Source organism: Neodiprion fabricii, chromosome 5 (assembly GCF_021155785.1).
Source record: "Neodiprion fabricii isolate iyNeoFabr1 chromosome 5, iyNeoFabr1.1, whole genome shotgun sequence".
Classification (NCBI taxonomy): Eukaryota; Metazoa; Arthropoda; class Insecta; order Hymenoptera; family Diprionidae; genus Neodiprion; species Neodiprion fabricii.
The window spans coordinates 7610956-7631555 of record NC_060243.1 but is presented as its reverse complement, the minus strand read 5'-3'; the positions used below and the strand labels follow the sequence as shown (position 1 = coordinate 7631555).

General features: G+C 44.1%; 1 protein-coding gene and 1 long non-coding RNA gene across 10 annotated transcripts in view; one reads left to right on the top strand and one right to left on the bottom strand.

Moving 5' to 3' along the window:
* Window positions 1-8260: 8260 nt before the first annotated feature.
* The window catches only part of LOC124183004 (protein prickle-like), a 113529-nt gene continuing 101189 nt past the window's right edge, over window positions 8261-20600 (bottom strand). For 8 of the 9 annotated variants that reach the window (XM_046570924.1, XM_046570923.1, XM_046570928.1 and 5 more), the window contains 6 exons: window positions 15327-15642; window positions 13127-13663; window positions 12191-12507; window positions 10855-11169; window positions 9875-10152; window positions 8261-8936 (listed from right to left, as the gene is read on the bottom strand). In XM_046570924.1, coding sequence (XP_046426880.1) covers window positions 8710-8936; window positions 9875-10152; window positions 10855-11169; window positions 12191-12507; window positions 13127-13663; window positions 15327-15642 — 1990 coding nt within the window. In that variant the 3' untranslated portion in view covers window positions 8261-8709. Of the gene's footprint in view, window positions 8937-9874; window positions 10153-10854; window positions 11170-12190; window positions 12508-13126; window positions 13664-15326; window positions 15643-18632; window positions 19889-20600 lie in introns of those variants that run through there. The other variant, XM_046570922.1, reaches the window with a different exon arrangement.
* LOC124183011 lies at window positions 10081-12196 on the top strand. Its single transcript, XR_006870913.1, has 3 exons — window positions 10081-10396; window positions 10507-10621; window positions 12083-12196. It is a non-coding gene; the product is annotated as an uncharacterized LOC124183011 (long non-coding RNA).

The window sequence follows — 20600 nt, the reverse complement described above, 5'->3', positions numbered from 1 at the left end:
GAAAAATTCATAAGGCCCCCCCCCCCCTTCGCTCGCTCAGCCCGACTCTCGGATTACCCCCGCCATGATGGCTCGGGGCCTCAGGCACACCTAGCCTCAGACCGCGTCGGTCCGTTAAGCAGACTGCGCGAAGCCTAGGCGCTCCGGCTAGTAGAAACTCCTTCTGCGCATGCGCGCGGGAGAGTTTCACGCGGTCTTGCCGGGCCCTCGGCTAAGGGCCTCACGGTTCGTGCGGCCCTGAGGATAGCCGCTTCGTGTGCTGCTGCTGCTGCTGCCAAACTTCTTCGCCTAGCCTGCGTCCCAAGACGAGGTGTACCCACATTTCTGTGTATCAAGGGACGAGGAACGTCGAGCGTATGTTTCACCTTCTCCTCGCGTGTATAGCAGCAAGACTCGATCTTGTGAACGAGACCGGAGAAGAAGAAGGAGGTGGCTGAGCTGGTGGAGGGGGGGCTGCGCATTCCGAAGCTAGAGAAAGCCTCTTACGAGGTTCTACGGCCTACCGCTCGTATAATATGCGACGAGGAACCTGTAGAAAATCGTATGGTATCACCGTGCTCACGGTGGTATTCGGTCCGTGTGTATACATATATATGTATATATATGTATATATACAGGGTGGTCTGGAATTTTTTCAGAATGAGATTCGCTGAATGGGTTTCGATTCTTTGAGACGATAGCGAGGGATTTGGTGCGTGGAAATTTGTTGATTTGTAAATTGAATTTTTTTGTGAGAATGAAAGTCGAAAGTCAATTTATTTATAGAGGATGAAAAATAATTCGATGATCGGCTACGTCGAACAGAAAATATCGAGACATTGGAATTATCTGTTATTTTAAAGTTACATATTTTCAGTAATCTTCAACAGTTGGTTTGATAGTTTAAGGAATGAAAAATTTAATGGAATAACTATTCAAAATCGTATAAAAATTAAAAAGAGAAAGCGTTTACAGTTTTGAATATTCGTAGTGTTAACATTTTTTTTTAATCGGATATCGTACCACGCAAAATTGAAGAATTCTTCCGGCGCTGAGCGGATGCATTTCGTGCATTCCGTTCTCGAGTTGGCTGAAAAGATGCTCGAAACGCGTTTGCAATTCAAGTGCGAAAAAGACGCGCGACGGGAATAAATCGATCACACACCGCGTCCTGAAAATTATTAAGAAAAGCGTCGTTAGGCGTAAGAAAATTAGATTCCGTTCAACAATTGAGCCAAATTTATGACGGCTTGTTATTGAAAATACGATGGTTATCGTTACCTGCATTTCTGCACTTTTTACTTCCGCGGTCAATCATCCGAGGCACATGCTTCACGCATCGCCGTATCGTATCTACAATGTAGAATTTATGCCCGAGCTGTGTGTAGGTATAATTTCTCGGCTTTTAAAACAGTCTCAATTTCACCTCAATCATTATCCACCTTGTAATTTGAACACTTATTATACAACCCGATCGATGTAATTACTATTCCGCGTTAAAGGCGTCGCTGCCTCGAGGCCTCGTCGTTAATTTCTACACCACGTTGAGGATGGATCGGGGTGTATACAATTTCGCGTGTCAATTTAACGTCAAGAAACCGGCTCCTTGTAACCAACGGTTAAACTTCTACGGCTTTGCGCTGACCCAACGGGCAGAATAATCAATCGAAACAATCCAAGAAAAAAAACAAACAAATAGAAAAAAATCGATTTCGTCTCTGAAAAATTCGTGCCTTCAGAATCTTGCTCGGATTCTTATGGTTAAAAATTGCGAAAGATACAGGAAGCTGGGGGATTCGGTTTTGCGCAATTGGCCTGGTTCACACCGTCCTCAACGCATGTGATTTCAAGTCGGAGCCATGTAACATGATAGCCGTAGAACGCGAGCATCAGCTGCGAATAACCGCGGTGAGACTTAACAATGAAATTGTTATGAAAATGGGTATAACGACGCGCAACAAGATAGAAATCTATATTATATATTACGACGTACGAAACGAGAGTGGGACATTTAGTCGACGAGTTTTGCGCCGCGGGTTATTTTACGGATGCAAGTGTTTTATTTTATTTTTTTTTTTTAATTTTCACGACACTTCGGTGTTATTCTTGCACGATTACGCAAATCCTTGAGCAGACGAGTATTTCGGCGGGTAGTGCGGAACGTTTGCTTGTTAGAAATTATACGCATTTCACAAAAATGATTAAAAACCCACGAGACTTTCATCTCGCTTTCAGACATTCATTCGAGGCATGTAATAGCGTATTATACACACATAATCGGAATTGCCGTCTTGACGTTTTCCCGCGTTTCGTTCGGTTATGATCTCTTCCCTTATTGTTACGTAACATTTCGACATTTTTATTTTTTTTTATCACACACGGGACGCGCGGAACGTTTAAATGTCACAAGAGTTGAGCTGTGCTGTTTGCGTAATCGATTAGACAGAATCGCAAGTAATGAATCTGAAAAACGATTCGGTGATTACATCAACGATTATCAGCCTTCGATTCGTTTCAATTTTATCGATTCCAGTAAACGAAAACAGATTGAAACGGAGAAAATGGATTCATTTTCCTGTTTGTCAATTCGAAATTATCGAGTAAACCTGCCGCGTAATGCGAAAATATTCGGCGTCTTTCGTCGCGGTTTAAAATGGATTAGAAAAGAAATAGTCCAATGGAAAACGATAAAAGCGCTGATGTTCGAGACGTATTAAACTTTGTTCGAGGTGAGTTGAAATTTCGATTTGTACAAAAGAATGGAATAGAAATAGATGCAATGGATACGGATTTGTATGTTAGAGAATGCAAATGGAAAATCTTCAAATCCGTTGACGCATATTAAAAGCAATATAACGATTAAATCGGATTGATTTTTCGGCCATATAATCCATTTTCTTGTGAGATGCGCAGTGACAGCCATCAAAACGATTCTAATTCAACATGTTTCAATATTTTTTCGTTTACTGGGAATCATTACAAGCTGAGACTATCCTCGTGGTTTAGATGAGAGAAATTACGTTCACAGCTGTGAATATATTAAGAAACTCATTAATTATACCACTTTCAATTCGCAATATTTTACCGTTATTTTATTCGAAAGTAGTGAAAAATAATTCTTTGATCTACCGCGATTGGTAACTTTCCTGATAAAGACGGTGAAAAATGAATTTAAAATCAATCTCGTGATCCGTTCAAATCGATCAATGTTAGAGAAATTTCATCGTCTTGGTTTGAAGAAGAATCAAGAACCGAATGCAAATCTTTCTCTCGAATCAATTCCTCGTAAAAACAATCATATTTTCTAGACGTCGAAAGTTGCAGAGACATTTTTCGACCACACTTGTTAATTTTGCGAATCTCATTAAATTGAAAGCAGTCTGATATTTTGATGTAACAACGTTGAATATCTTCCAAAGTCAAATGAATCGGTAGTAAAAACAAAAACACATCCCAGTGACGACGAAATTTCAATGTACAGGCGAAGAAATATCAGCATTATTCAAGTTTGATTGTGGCGCGTAATTTTCTGCTCAAAGTTTCGCACCGAGGAACGTAGAAAAAACTGGGGATCAAACCTACGGGCCTCGAAAAGGTTGCCTAGTAAAATCCGAGACATCCTCTCAGGAGGAAAAGCTGACAGGAAAATCCTGATAAGCTGCGGTGTTCGCTATTTTACGACGTTCAATATTGGCAGATTGATCCCCGGAATAATTCGGCTTTACTGGGCGGTACGAGGCTCGAATTTCTCGATTACAACTTATTTCGATTCCTCCCCGAGACTTTCCTCGCTTCTTATAAGGCACGGCGTGCAGCCAAAGCTGAACCCACGCTGCATTGGCTCATCGGGATGCAAAGTCCCGTGTGGCTAATCATCGGGCGTGTTCTGCCCGCCGCCTCCGTTGTCCAAACAAAGAATCAGAAGCCCTTGTACCTCCACCGGTAGCTGTAACTTTTTGTCTCTCCGTCGACTCCAATTGGCCAAAGACGACTTTGTCTTAGGCGTCGTTAGTCACACACGGAAACGCCATTGACATTCGGCTCGCATCCGGATGTGCCGTAGAAACTTTGATGCGTTTTAACCACTCGTTCTTTGTCTATTGTATTCTACGCGGAACGTGCGGAGACCTTCCTTCCCCGTTTATTGGAGAACCGAGGAAAATCGTGAGCGGGATAAAGAAGGAATGAATATAATTATTATTGGTGGGGACGTCTTGAGCTTAACCCTTTGAGTTAAACGTTTTTGTGCTGCGGTAGACTTTTGTAGCAAGATAGTATTCTGTGGTTTTTGGGGTCGTTGATTACTAATCTGAAATCAGACTTCAAAAATTCAAGATGGAGGATCCAGCATGGCGGACGAAAATTTTAAAGTTGATCGAATACGGTCAAAAAACTCTAGGCAAGGGTTTTTGAGGTCGGTAATTGGATTCGTCATAATGAATTTTGAAAATCTGATTTCCAATTCGTAATCAGCCACCACGAAAACTCCCGGATAGAGTTTTTTCTCCGGATTCGAGCGAATTTTCGATTTTCATCCGCCACGTTAGATCCGCCATCTTGAATTTTCAAAATCCGACTTCAGACTCATAATCGGCGTGCCTAAGAACTTATAATTTGTATAAAACATGTATACGTGTAGAGGGGTAATTTTCTCGGAAATGAATTATGCACGATTTTTTTCAATCAATTTGCTTCTAACAATAATAACTTGCATTTTATCGCAACAATTACTCTCGAGTATTGAAAACCTATTAGTATTCTATCAGAAATAGCAGAGAACTGTAAAGAAATATGTTTTGAAAGTTTTCTAAGTATACAAAATATGGATATAAAATAGGTGGTAAGAATAATTACTACCATGACTCAAAGAGTTAAGGATTAATCCACCGGAATGGAAGTTAAGAATTGGGCAAAACTGTTTGGGAAATCTTCAGGAATGTAAATTTTCAAATGACATTTCTACTGTGCAGTGAAAACGAATCTGAGAAATCTCGAACAAGAAAAGCTGCATTAGAGATATCGGTTATAGTTTCTGAAAATACTTTGATAATTAGAACGTTCAAAATAATCAAACTTTGGTATTTTTAACCCGATAATATTCTTTTGGGATTATGTTATTCGTTACAGGAATCTCTAGATGCCGCCTGATGAAAATTTTACAATATCCAAAGTCGATCAAAACGAATTTGTCTAAGAATGATAAAGCCGATGTTCGTCAATAATTAAATTCACCCGTTATAACTACACTGCAATGTGAGATTTCTTCAATATTACCTTATTCAGCAAATAATTTCAAAAACAATAAAATCGGGTTAAAAGGAGCAGAGTTTAATCATTTTGAAGTTTGAAATTATTTAACCTTTTCTGAAATAGTTGATATTTTATTTTATATCAAATTCGTATCCGTCGCATAACAAGGATTTACATAACTTTTTTCAATCCCGTCAACCGTCATTTGCGCAATTAACATTGCCATATTTCGAATAGTTTGCTGTTTTTTTTTTTTTTTTTTTTCTCTCTTCAGCCCAACTTTCGATCGAGACTTAATTCATCCTCGAAATTATAATATCAAGGATTCAAACACTGGCCGAAAGTGAAAATAAATAGGAATGATTTCCATCCGCAGTTTCTTTACAATAGATAATTGCGAAACTGAACGGATATAGTTGAGCGCACTAGACAATGGGTTATTATATTGTTCTGTCAAAGGCAGAAAATAATGAGATCTATCAAACTTCAATTCCCACGGATGAAAAACCACAACGTAGCCCGGAGATGGACGTCATCGATTGTTACACCTCCAGTCGTTGTTTCTTTACTACATTCCTGCAGTTATAGCAATCGGCGTGAAAAGTAGCAACAACAATTCGTTATTCGCCGAAGTGAAAGCTCACCTGCATCCACGGCGGTCTTTAATCTGCCTTCTAATACCGTAAACTACTGCCTGTCACCACTTCCTCATTTCCGCTGTCCTTGTAGCGAAGAGGCTGCCGCTATGTTTCACTTTTTATTGCGACCCAGGGCCGTTCCGTAATTATACGCAGGAAAGATAATTCTCCCGTTTCGTACCTCGGCAATACATGCATAGGCATGTGGGTACTCGATCTTGGAAGCTAATTGTTTTTTACTCCAAAACTCCATTCTTTGCAATAAACAGGCGAAACTTGAAACGGTCGTTCCTTCTAAACCCGTTCTCAACCCTTTAATACGCCCAGTCTCCCACCTTTTTTCTACATCTTGTTTATCAAACAACTTTTTCGGTAACAAGCGCCGAGCTTTTTGCTTCCATATTGTACCTGAAATATTTATTGAAACTTTTCGACGAAGAATAGAAACACCAAAACATATTACAGAATTACTTCAAAATTTTCCTTGCTGTTCTCGCTTGTCCGCCATTTTGAATTTTCAAATTTCGAGTTCAGATTCGTAATCAGTGACCCGAGGAGCACACGTGTGGAATAATTCCAAGAGAATCGCATGTAAGAAAAAAAAATTTATACATAAAAGGGTTAAGCATAGAAAAAGGACGATATTATTCACAAGCTGCGTAATACGATAAATCCGTCGAATGGAATTTGCTTTCGTTGTGTCGAAACGCAAGCGTTTAATCACCGATAATACGTCTCACTCGGCATTAATTTATAATTTCGCAAGAGCTTACGTGCAAGTTTGACCCAAAAATAATCGCGGGTATTAATTCTAAGGCAAAGGCGGTGCGACACACGCGAGCCCTTGGAATATCGTCTAACGCCAGAAGTGCGTGTTCGTGGTAACTTTATAACGATACAAATGGCCTCAATATGTGACATAATAAATTCAGCAGTCGTTCGGTTGCGTGCCGAAGCGTCTAATGATGAGAACGCGCGAGTTCTGTGATATCGACGATTGATCAATCCCCTTTTATTTTCTTTCTCTCTTTGGTTTATTTCATTTCCTTTCCTTTCCTTTTTTTCTTCTTCTTCTTCTTCTTTTTTTTTTCTTGTTTTTTTTTTCTTTCCGCGTCTTGCCGCACAGTTGGAATCTGTTATACGGCCTTGCGATGAAAATGTATCTGGGTAAAGGTGCGGACACGTATATAATATGATTTGAGCTTGGAATAAATAATAATAAATTGTACTTTATTATACAAATCGTGAAAAGGCAATATATACACAGGGTCTAACTATTCGCTGTAACATCTTAAAGCTATAAAATATAATGTACACGGAGCTCGAGAGGGGGAAAAAAAAAAAACAGAAATTAAAGTTAAAAATGAAGTATCCGATACGATATTACAGAGTCTTGTATTACGTGGCGTTGCATCGTTATCGAATGATGTAAAAATTTCTTAGAATTTATAGCTCGTCCGACAAAATAAAATTATCATGCGAAACCTTCCGTCGGCTGCTAATTAATTAACGAGTATTACAGTGTTCATATACGAAGTTTCGCTTTTACATTGACATTGTCAGTTCCTTTTGTTCTTTTACGATTTCGTTTTTTCCTTTTAGTTATTTAATATTCTTACATTGCGATTATTAGCTACGTAAAGCGATCCTGCCGCATCTGGTAGCCGGTGGGTATAAGGTCGTCAGACTTACAATTAGTACGTATGGAAAATATCGAATTCAGGATGGCGCAAAAGAGTGCCAAGGCTTCTCGGACGTTTTCTTTCCGAACCTCGGAGTGCCTTATACCCCACTCGTTGCTACCTTGCATAAGGTGATTCATACACACAGGTTAATATACGAGCACATTTAATTCAGCGCAGCTCGTTTCGATGTATGCATATTGTACTTACAGATTTATGCCGTGCACACGTGTTGCATTGTACGTGTTTACACCTACTTGTTTTACCTATAAGTTTCTTCTCTCGCGTTAATTTTACATTTACGTAATGTGACAATTTTGAACACAAACTCTCCCGTGGCCAACGTACGAAAGGCATGATTGAAATAGTATATTAAATGACGTTGAATAGGTGAAAGACAAAGCGAAGAGAAAAGAAAAATTGGATAAATACTCTTTCAGCAAGTATGCGAGATTGTTTAATGGGACGATTTACTCTTTGGAATATACCGACCGTTTTCTTCGTTGAAAAATAAACCTCATGGCCAATAGGAACTCTTCCTTCAACTACCTTTCTAGGCGATAAATTCTATATCCTAGATTCCTACAGATATATACGTATGTATTGTAGAAAGATCGACGATAAAATCAAATCGTTTTTTTTTTTTTTTTATTGTCAATAATAAATTAAACAAAATATTGTACTCGAAACTGCATTATGTAGGTATTATACATTTCAGACTTTATTTTAATCATTTCTTCGGCTTTGATTAAATCTAAAAACGAAACCCGTTTTACTATTTTTCTTAAATACAGTTTTTTTTTTTTTTTTATATATATATAGCCGCTGCTCGACACAGTTGCGTATAAAAATTTTCGCCCAATCTTTCCCCAAAACGAGGGTACAAGTATGTAATATATCTGAATCACTTTCAATATTGCTTGCCTCGAAAATTATGGGTACAAAGTGTATAATATTTAGCGCAAGCAGAGGTCGAATAATACTTGTGATTAAGGTTATTACATATTATGTCCATTGATTTCAGACTCCGACTGATTCCTTAATCACGTTAATTGGCACGGTCACTTTCAAGGGTCGATACACCTTCTCTCCTTATATCACTTTCGGCTGTATGATCGATCGAAATTATATTCACGGAGTGAGAAATCAATGAGAAATGATCAGGACACGACGCACTTTTCGGCGTCCTTATGCGTCTGAGACGTCGGGGGTTGCCGACGTCGGGCGCAGGCGACGGCGTCGTTTGGCACGTACGATATTCTCACTCCACCGTAGGCTCGACGGGGTGGCAAAGCATACGCCGATGCCTCGTCCGAGCTACTCGATGAGCTGCAAGTCGAACAGCAGCTCTCCTCCTCTTCCGTTCTCACCCTCGAACCGATACCGCCTGAAAATATTACAAGAGATATTGGAAATTAAACGAGATTCCAAAATTACGTTAAAAAAAAAAACTAATTTTCATTTTCTACCTAGAAGTATATTTTTGGATTGTGGTAAAAAATGAAAATAGTTAAGGACTGAGCGGTAAACGGAACTAAAAATTTCTCAGTGTAGGTTTTAAGAGCACTGAACACGGATCGATGTCTTCTGTAAATGTTGGGAAGATGGATTTTGCTGCGGTGCCAATTTGGCTTCGCTTTGCAAACTCAGAAATGTTTATTTCGGTGGCAATGTTAACACGGATTTGCAAAAGACGAGACTATAGGTGTAGATTAAATGGTGAACACGGGGCTTCTCAACGTCTAAACATATGAATTGTCCTCAGCTCTGAGATTTTTAAATACTACAAAAAATACATATGATCGAATCAATTCAATTCTTGGGTTAGCGATGAATAATTAACCAACAAAAAACATGTTACGACATAAATTGTCTCAAAATAATACGATGTTATAAATTCAATGTTATTCTTCTCGGACTTTACACACGGTGAATTTCGAATTTGTATTATCTTCGAACGGGTATCGTAAAGCTCTCAAAATCTTTCATAAAAAATAACCAAGAGAATTTTTCTTCCAGTTTCGGAGCATGATTTCTATCAACGAGACCGATTGGCAAGCCTCGTGGAAGTCGAAGTATCGTCAATGAAAGGTATGGAATAGAATTTAGAATTTCGTTAGATTTCAGCAAGCAGCTATTGCAAAAACTGAAAAGCCGAGATTTTCGCAATGCCTGCTTTAACGAAATACAAAATCACATCGATTCGAACCGCAGCTCAGACCCTTTTCCGTAAAACGAAGTCTAACCATCTGACTTTCGAATTTATGGACGTCAATTAAATCTGCGAAATATCGGCCCCTTGAAATTCCCAGCTCAAATTCTCACCCCATGAAGAAGTACTGGCCGCTTCTTCGGGCTGCAGACTCCTCGACCGAGGGACATTTGGGGGCGGAGGTGTCGGTGGCAGAGGGGCATTTGGCGTCGCGGAGGATTCATCCCCCTGGAATCGGACCCTTCTCGATGTTGGAGTCGGTGGATCGGTGGGACTGAGGGTCGCGTTGACGTGCGGAGGCGGCGGCGGAAGTTCCGGCATGCTGGAGGCGTGAGCCGGAACGGTTCCCTGGGCGTAGCGCAGAGGCTCTCTGTCCCTGGCTTGCATCAGTCTGAAAATCGTTATCGATAGGTCAATTTACACCCATCGGCGATTGACCGAAGACCCGTTCACTCGAGAAAGTCATAAGACTGGCAATTTGGGGTCAAAGGAACTTTAATGACCATGAAATATTTTTTAAAATAAAGAGGTCAAGCTAACGTAGAACGCCACTGAATTCATTGGAAATCGTTGCGAATCACGTGAAATTACGCGATAGCGATTTCCCAGCATTGGAAGTCACCGCAAGTCTTGCCGTAAGGGCTGATTCTTTTCAATTCATCAAAGTTCTATTCGTTTATCTATCATCTTATACACGTACTTTCGTTGTATTTCAGGCTGTGAACTATTTTTTTGTTATTTCCAGTGACTTGGTGTGATTCACTGTGATTTAAATCCTACTGAAAATCATCTGTACCGGACTGAAGCGGTTCGCAATCACGGGTGGAAATTTGAGTCCATAAATATCACTTGATAGATTGGTACGTATATCAACGAAAATTGCATGAAACGATTTGTTTAAGTCCGATGTAAATGACTTTTCGTAATCGGCAGTCGAGTATGGTGAAATGAGAACGCGAGCAATCGAGCACAACTGACTCTCCGTAATTTCCTGCGCGTTAACTTCACGCTTGGTCCGTGCATTGTTCGACTTCACAGGCCTGGAGAGCGGAAATTACGTGTACAAGTTATTGCAAATATCGGTTTGTCGGACCTTCCCAGTTCCGTCGGCGTCTCTTCCGGTAGCGAGCCTCTCTCCTGTAAAAGCCTCTCGAGATTCCTCTCCAGAAGCACCCTGTCCAAACCGCCAGGCCTCGATCCACCCGAGCCGAGACTGTCGCCGGAAAAATCAACCGGCGACGGAATTGCCTGCGTTGGCATCGTCGCGACGGACGCGGTGGAGGCCTGCTGGTGCTTCCTTGGCATGCGGGGTGAATTCCTGGGTGAACCGAGGGTGTGTCTCGAGGCAGGAGGCGGTGGAGGACTGGAGGACCCTTCACTTGCAGGTGGAGGCTGCCGCCTCACCAACCTGGGGGAGATAAAAATGGATGTCACATTTTAATTTCGTACAATTTCGTACAAGGTGAGTTCCGCAGGACGGTGGAAATCGCTGCGGCGGAATAAATCCCTCCGTTATTTTCCCATCCTTGGTCAATACTGACGGCGTACAGATGCCTGCCTTGCCGACTTACCGGCAGTCGGTAAGTTACCCACGGTTGCTATTGAAGATTCTCGCGCGAGTTCAGTGAAGAGACGAGTGCATTTTTGGCGAGGGTTTTACTGTGCCATGGTTCAAGTAACGCCAGGGGATGATTCATGGTACTTACTGACGGCAAGATGAGAGGAAAAAAAATTAGAAAACATACGGAAATAATATTACGGGGTATGTAACCTCGGTTCACGTCCTGCCAAATCAATTACCGATTATGTAGGCAAGTGCGGTTCGAGTCACGATTTCACGGTCAAAATTCTACCGGTTATTATCGTATCTCATGACGTTTTACGTACCGTGCCGGAAAGACCGTTGTAAAATAGTATACCTGTACGAAAGCTTGGCTATCTGCGTAGCTAAAAAACATATTAAACAGTGGAATTTATCCACGAGGACCGTCATGCCCATTTACTCGGAAACAGTTCACACCAATTACTGAGCTACCGAGGAATCGTTGATCGGTTAATGGTAATGTTCAACTCTACCGTCGTAAAAGTTTCATAATATATACAGGTTAGATAATACGTACTAATGATTACTATAATCTCACCATCGCCACAGTATCGCAATTTCTGTTATCGGAATTAGAGGAACATTTCAGTTTCAAAGAAACTGATGGAACCATCACTGTCTTTCTAAGTCATGTCCATTAATCCTACTAATAATTTTTTACAGATTACAAATCGAGAAAAATCACAATGTTAACAATTAGTAACTGATGGTGTTTTAGACGACGTGATTTCAACACAAAGTTTTCCACATGGAGGAACAGCTTCAGGAATCGCCTACGTTAATCCGGCGATTTTCTCTGACAATCGATCCCACTTGGAAACCTTACCTTGGAAAGGTTGGTGGAAGCGGAGGTCCTGCAGAAGAGTCGCTCGGGGTTGTCGGTGGTTCACCTTTGCTGCAAGCAATGCTGCAGTAGATGGCACCCCGCCTGGGTAGGAAGGGTCTGCCCAAAAGTGATGTGCGACATGTGGCGCAACAGAAGCAGGACTCCGTCGCGTGCCAGTGCTGACCTTCGTGGGACATTTGACCTTGGTCGACGCCGATCGGTTCTCCGCAACTGTCACAGTACTCGGCGAAAGAGGCGTCGAAACAGTGGAGACAGTAGGGCCTGCCCTCCCTCATGACGTACCTTTGACCTCCCAGCTGGAAAGACAAGATCATGCAGGTCAGTTGCCAGATATTAATATGTCTGATTTCAAATTTTCAAAATACTCTACTACGTATTCTTATATTGGCGGATTAGGAACTTCTTTGACAAGGGAAAAATAGATTTTTATTAATTGGGTTTACTGAGAAACAAACTTGGTAAAGTTCATGAAACTTTGACGTCAACTTATTTTTCTGGACATATTTTTTTTGGAGTTTTTTTAGCATCATCCTCACTGAAGGAGTGTAACCGTTTTAACGGGGAATAGTATACGAGTAGACGACTAAAAATGGGTGAACCTTTGGGATTTATTTCTGAAAACCGACACGGGAATCGATCTGCATTTGTACGGTTTTCCTTAGAAAAAATTAAGAGTAAAGGAAAAAGGATATGAGCTATCCAAGAATACTGTCTCTAAATTCGAAAAAAATCGGTTAAAACAATTCTGATGCAATCACGGGTATCGCGAAACGTGTGACTACCAATAAAAAGATACGCAAATGAATCTTGATCTGCAAAGTTTTGAATAAAACAAACCCCAATCGAATTCTAAAAATTCCCTCACTAAGTCAGCCGTCTTCTCGTACTCACCCCCTGACCCTCTTAGCCACGAACCTGTCTGTCGCACTCTAGACAAGCGAAATGCCGCATGTGCCAAGCCCTGCCCTCGGCCTCGGTGCACTCGTCGGCGAGAATGATTTCGTCGCAGGCACAGCACCTGGGCTTAAGGGTCTCGGCGTGGTGGCGTCCGCAGTAGAGCCGTCCGTCCCTCCAGAAGTAGATAAGGTCAACGAGGAGCTGTCTGCATATGCAGCAGACGAAGCAGGCGGGATGCCAGAGGGCAGTGGGCCCTGCGCGCGAGGCCCCAACGGCCATTTCTGCCGCGGCGATGGGCCTGCTGCACTCGCGACATCCGGTCCCATGCGGCCTCTCGAGCTGGCTGACGTGACCGCGGCCGAGGGCTTCGCGTTTTCGCTGGGCCGCGAACACCCTCAGTTCCCTTTTCTCCTCCTCGGAGAGGCCGCTGCAGTAACGAGCCTCGTTGTCGTGGGGTGGCAGCTGTTGAAGAAGCTGCCTAACGCGTTCCCGTTCACCGATGCTTCCCACGTACGGTATTTTGTCCTCTGGTAACGCGCTGAAGTAGAGATGGACCTGGAACATAGACAGGGAGACGTGAACATGCGGTCGGCATTGATTCGTGCTATTAATCACTCGCACATATGTGAGCTAATCGATCGAAAATCGTGCTCGTGATTAACCGGGTGCGAGCCAAGTCCCCCGGGTCGAAATAACCGGCCAATTAAATATCACGGTCAGCTTTTCGTCCGCTAATGGGGGGCCCAAGTAGCGACGGACCATTTTCAATTTTTCATTATTTATTGCGCGACGAAAAACTTCTCTGTCTATAACACGTGTACGCGACGAACCCGCGGGTTCCTGTAAAATAGATGAAGCTATTACTCGGAGATTGATGTTTCGATTAAAGTCAAACAGGGCCGTGTACCTGTATTCTCGTCTCTCTCTCTCACTCTCTTTCTGTTTCTTCATTTTTCTTTCCACCGCGTTTTTGTTATTGGATTATAAATATCGTCGCCTGCGTGAATCCATTGCTAATTAAACAAGAGTCAACCTGACTCCATGCCCGATAAAAGTGCGCCAGGTTGTCGTACTAAATCGCGTCGATAACTCTCAGTTATACCCTGTCGCTGTGCCTGCCGTGTTGTTATGCGTCCGTCGCGCAGTCAGGTATATATGTTACCTGCTTCTACCTGTTCAACAGCAGCTACACGATTTGCCGTAAGAATTTCAAATTAATCTCCACCGTAAGCTCGGACATCTCATCTTCTTTCTACTCCTCGTTTTCGCTCTCGTAGTAGCATTCTTTTCACTTTTCGAAAACGAAAATTTAGAAAATCTACCCCACTTCTCCTCGCCCAGGAAACATCGTCAGTCGCGAAGCGTATAAAAACTTCACTCTCGATTGGCGCTACTAAGTTCGTAACACCTGTCTCTTATCCTAGCCGCGCATCGTCAAGACGGATGTATTAATGGACAGGTGGTTTATAAAATTCAAGGTCTGGAATGCACCTGCGATTCTCACCCAGGACAGCCGTAGTCATAGTCAACGCTGCGTGACCAGGACTGCCAATTTAAGAATACATCCGTCTGTCGTCCGGTCGTTCGGTCATCCAGAAGCTAGACTAGCCAAGTCAAACGATACTCGCACCTGCTCTACATCACGATTAGGAAACAAGTGGACTTGTCACAATATTAGATTATAGTCGTGCTTTTTCCAGTCTGGATAAAAGTGTACAGGCGAATCTCTTACGGAAATAGCCGAATAACGACATGCCCTTGGCTGTCTTCTCGGTACCTGAAGCCACGTCGTTCCATCCATGACTAAGATATTTTTATCACTCATGGTTCACGGATGAGATGCAAAATTCTTGTCTCATTGAATATCTCGAGCAGATGTACCCGCGTACCGGCAACGCAAGATGCACACCCGGCCAGGATAATGGTTGTGTAATATACTCCGTGAGCGTGAATATGCTGAGTGCGTTGGGTATGCGAGTAACCGTATAAGTATGAGAAGCGTCAAGGAGGTATCCGGTTCTCTTATATTATATACGTTCCAAGTAATGAATAGTCAACTGGGACGAACTCTCATGAAAATACGTTTCTCACTATCGGAAGCATCGGATGAGAGACCTTCGAGTCTCGCTCTGTCCATCGTTCGATGGGACGCGATGCGCTAGGTAATTGCATAGATCATCGTATTTTGGGACCGCGTTTGTCTGGCCCTTGACATTACCTGGTCGGGACGCAGACCCGGTGGGACCCACGTGTACTCCTCCAGGGCACAACCGCTGTCGTCGTCGCTCTGCGAGTGCCTCTGATGATGCATAAGGGCGTCCTGTAGTGGCGGTGGCGCCTGAACCGGGCTCTTGAACGGCTCGGGAGGGACGCCGGGGGCACCTGCGGCTGATCCGGGGCCCTGAAAGGCCATCGCCATCGCCATCGGGGAGCCGGGGCCCAGTCCCAGTCCCAATCCCGACGAACCCCCCGTCTCACTCGAGGAACCCCGCTGGTGCTCTTCTCGAGGACACCTGCAGCTGCGGCACACTTTTCTGCAACAGCCCCAAGGAAAAAGGTCTTGGATTAATCACCGTGTGGGGTGAGTAACATGGGGATGTATCCAAACTGCGGGAAACATTTTGGTACGGACTAGTACAGACTACGATTTTGTGTCGGTCTAACGTTATCTGATAAATAATAATTTTCAAACATCGCAAAACAAACTGGCATGTGGTTGTCCATTGGTAAAAATTTGAACACCACCTGTTTCTCAGTGTACAAGGTTCTTCTGGTTGAGTGGTCGGGTGTTTAGGAATTCAAGAATCGAATCCTCAGAACATTGTTCGACGTTGTGCTACATTTGAGAATCAATTAATCAATCAATTTCGAAGCATTCTAGTCAATCATTGCAGAGATGTTTGATCGAACCTGGTACAACTTACTGATACGGCAACTAGTTAAATGAGGCATTTACAGATTATAGAAGATGTGTTATACTCTCTGATCGAAATCAGTATCGTTCTACATTTTAATATAGTGGTTCGGTATAGTGTGACGAAAAGATTCTTGGTATCCAAGAGAAATTGTTCGTAATTGATAATTAGAGTAATCGGAATTTCAACCGCGCACGATTTTCGAGCAGTTGGTAGGTATTTGGTGCGTGTATAATATTCTTATTGAATCGGAAGGGGTTCGGTCATTGGATTCAATGCGACAATAAAACAATCGCGTCGAGTTCAGAAGGAAGCATAAGTGCGGTAATCCGGTCGGCGTCTCACGCCGCGGGGGTTTCTTCTTTCGGATTGGGGATGAGAGAGAAATTCCGAGTGTCCGATGATCACGGCTATTAATTTTCTACTTTATATATAAAAGCAATTTCTTAGACGATCGTAATGAGCTCGGATGCACGTAGGTCTTTAATTAAATTGAGTTTCGTTCGTGCTTCAGCGGCCAGAGCCATTCGAATCGGTGATTATGATCCAACGCAAGGTCTATATTTCTGCTAATTGCCTGACCGACTGTCATTAAAGCATTACGGGAATCAGCGCCGATGAAAAAAAAAATTGTAAACTCTGTTATGCCTGTATTCTCTTTCGTACTAAAACCGAAAACCACCAATTATACCTCACTGAGCAATCCTCACCTTCCACCATCTCAGCGTTCATTTTTCTCTCTGTCCAATGATGCGTATTGCGCGATTTTCGCATTAGTCGTATCATCTCTTTTATAGCATGCGCTTGATACCCCTTCTCAAATACCCTCGTAAATCGCGCCTACTGTGCTTCCAAAGCAGGTTGATAAAAATAATAAAACCCCGTCTCAAATGTCAACCGAGTCGTTAACCCCACGACAAATATATTATGTACATAATGTTTAACGTATACGCTATACATATTATGCCAACGTGTGTAAAGTCGACATTGAGATGTAAGGAGAGAGAGAGAGAGAAATTAAATAAAACAAAACCAGATAAAACGGGATAGGGAAATAGACGTTGTGCCCAAGTGCCAAGCACCTGGCGTTCACCACGCCGTTCAGAGTCGTCTCAAGTGTCTCAAGAATAGCAGGGAGACATTAGTCACAATCAGGATTGCATTGTCCGTTAAAAGGCGGCCCGGGCTTTGATCGACCATCGGGCTTTGAATGGGCTGACCCATGACCCCTTGGCAGTCCCGGGATCGAGTTATAAAATCGGTGCTGGAAATTTTCCTACCCTTGCAGAGAAGGAATTCTCTCCATCTCCGCGGATTCAATGCCCGGTCAATTTATTATACAGGTACGTATGAGACTCGTGGGTGTCTACGCATGCATTTACCTTCATCGCATTTACAGCGGATAAGTTTTCTGTACTTGTACTGCTACTTGTACAGCCTACAACACCCCGCGATAAGGACTGCGGCAACGCAATGGCCAAGGTAGTATGTCAGTGCGTGCGTGGGATCTAGAAAGGCAACGATGACTACACGGTGTGATTTTTTTTTTCCTAACATGTTCTTTCCATCGTTTTCCAACCGGGACGACAGGTTCTTGTAAAAAACTATTTGCATATGGGTGGGAATCAATAGGATACTCCTTCTTGAGTTAGTCGGTACTTTTTCGATACAGTGTTTCCATCGAAAATTGATCACTCTTACCGACTTTCACGGTACGTTTTTCGAGGCCGAACACGTACGAATTGCTTATTATTATTTTTTGTAGAAACTGAACCCAAATAGAAAATACAGTTGTTATATATGAAATTGGGTCAAGTCTACAGACGTCGTAGAGTTGTGTACGAAATTTCGAATTTCCTGAAAGCTGGACCTGGGTTTTCATCAGGATTCGGTTGAATTTTGATTTAGCATGAAAAACCCTTTTCGTGGGGGATCTGAAACGAACAGTTTTACGAATGATTATCACGATCGTTGGGGATTAGACTCACGATCAGTGGTTTCGATACTTAGTGCGGCGGTTAATTCGTCCGGATGGTTTTAGACGAGGGTAACACAAGTTGTAAATCGATCGCGGGTATCCGAGACAATATCGGGTCGATCTGCAATCAAGAGCCGAAGGTGCAGGCAGCCATAGGCATGCGGAAGGCTCTGTGCCGTATATCGTGTAAAATTGCTATTGACTATGTGCCAGAAGAGAGTCTTGTAAGTCAAGGGCCATGGTGTATTACGTTACAATCGGAGTGACACAGCGAGAACAATGGTGACTCTGAGTTTTTGATTAAACCATGAGATACATATCCAGCGATTCAGCACCGATCGATCTCGTTCGGTCGCCTTGCAATAGTACAGAGTATAGATCGTTCTTTCAACCGAGTTCAGATACGATCCCTCGAGCTGACTTTCGGGCCCGATGACGCAATCCGGCACTTGAAATTCAGGGCACAAACAGGCGTAAGCGAGTTAGGTAGGTATCCCAGATTTCTAAATCTCCGGGTAAAAATCCGTCAGTGAGCCGTACGTGTAGCAATCATCCTTGTCAGAACGCGAGATCGCGTGCGGCGTTTACCAAATAGCAGCAAAAACAAAGTGCGGCCGGATCGTCGACTTACTCGGCGTTGTTGTAACCCTCGGGGTGAATCCTCGCGTGAAGAAGGCTGTCCAAGTTATGCTCGGTGACCTCGAGGGTGTCGATGGTCTTCGAAAGGTCGCCGAATACGCGACTCGCCGCGGCGTTACCGCGGCCGCAATCCCGGGCCCCGTCAAGGAATTCCAGACACTTTTCGGTTGGGCTGGCTCGGGGCGTCGAAAGCGCGGGACAATCGACGTTTCCCTCATTCCTGTTCCTCAGAAAGGCATCGAGGTAGTGCTCGTCGGTCGTCGGCAGATCGTAGACGGCCGGTGACCACGGCATTCCGGCATTTTCTTGGCAATTCTTGACACCGACGTTCTTCCTGGAGTACAATTTCCGCAGGTAGGCTTCCTGGTGGCTCCGGGTCGCCCAGCAGCCGCCCCGCCACCACCGTTTCGACCCGGTGACCATGGTGTCTCGGCGATGTGCCAGACTCGACATATCGCCCCGTGGGAATTAGCGAGGATGAAAAGATCGAGGGATGGTCTCTCGGATCGAGAGGCGGAAGGCAGCCCAATATCCTTGAAGGAGGGGCGAGTCTCGAGGGAACAAAGGCGGGGTGAAGACCGCCGCTTTTTACAGGTAACAGGATCGCCTCGAGCCTGTAAATTTCGGAGTCGAGGGCAGGTATTTCGAAAAAATCCGCCGTCGTCAGCCTCGACCGGCACGCGTTGGTTGAAGTTGAAAAAGGCCCAATAACCGGTAGTGGAGGACATTAACATATTAATACGCACTCCGTCTCAGCTCTTAAGACAGGCACTCAGCCAGATAGGATCTCCATGCCCGGCCCGGAGCTGTTATTACAGATAATCTTTTATTATTCGTCACTCCGACACCGCGACGACGACGAAGAGCACGGGCCCTGTATTATCGAAGGGTCTGCAAATCGACGTTCCTTCGCGTCCCACGCGCGGTGTAACGTAACACTGTTTTGTTCCCCTGAGGCGTCGGATCGTAAACGTCAGGAAGGTTATTCGCGCCGATGTTGACAATCACTGTCGACCAGGCCCACCGTCACTTCACTCTCGACGAAAAACAGGCCCGAATCGCCAATCGCGCGTCACACTGATCCGCACAATCCCTGGGAATACTCGCAGCAGAACGGAGGTTCAGCATCTTCGACACATGCGTCACTGGCCAGAAATGCCCGATTTTTCACATTCGCACCGCAGCCGCCGATCGGGCCCACTCGGTGAAATTACCCACACCGTGAATTCTTTGCTGCACACGCGGTCCGCCGAGGTTGCGCGGGTACTGGCTGCCCGTGTTCTTCGACGGGCCCCGAGAAGTGGGGACCTACTCTCTTACTCCATGATGTTTTCCACCGGCGGCGAGACTACGTGTATGCGTACGCGCGGGGCCCAATACTCGAGTACTACTAGCCGGTGTACAGCGGGCGCACACAGACGGACGTCTTCGATTCCACGGGCACATGGACGAGGAGGAAGCCCCCCGAAGGCACAGACGAATGGTTTCCGTCCTTCTTCCTTTAACCCGGGCCGAGTGAGCGAGAGCGGCGCCCGTCCCACGGCTAAACACGAGAGAGAACTGGGACGGAATTGTGGGCCTTAGGGCCAACCGCAAACACGAGTTTTTCTCGCGCCAATTACCCACTGCGTCACAAGTATTTCAGCTCCGTAATAAGTGAGGATGAAACCCGGCTTCCAGGATCTGAGAGCGAGGCAGCCGTGTCATTATAACGCAGGTAGAGCAGAGCTGTGGGCCTTGTTGGGCGTCTGGGCTGCAGCGTGGTCGAGAGATACAGAAAATCTCGAAACTTGGTTTCTAACATGTACGCGGGTTCGCGTATCGCACAGAAGAGAATCCGCAGAACGCCCAGGAAGTCGTAATGACCTGCCGTGGGAATGAACCCTCGACATTCACGCTTAAGCGCGGTAGTGAAAAGAAAACGATTTAAACGCGTTTGTGCCCGTGTGTGAAACCGAAG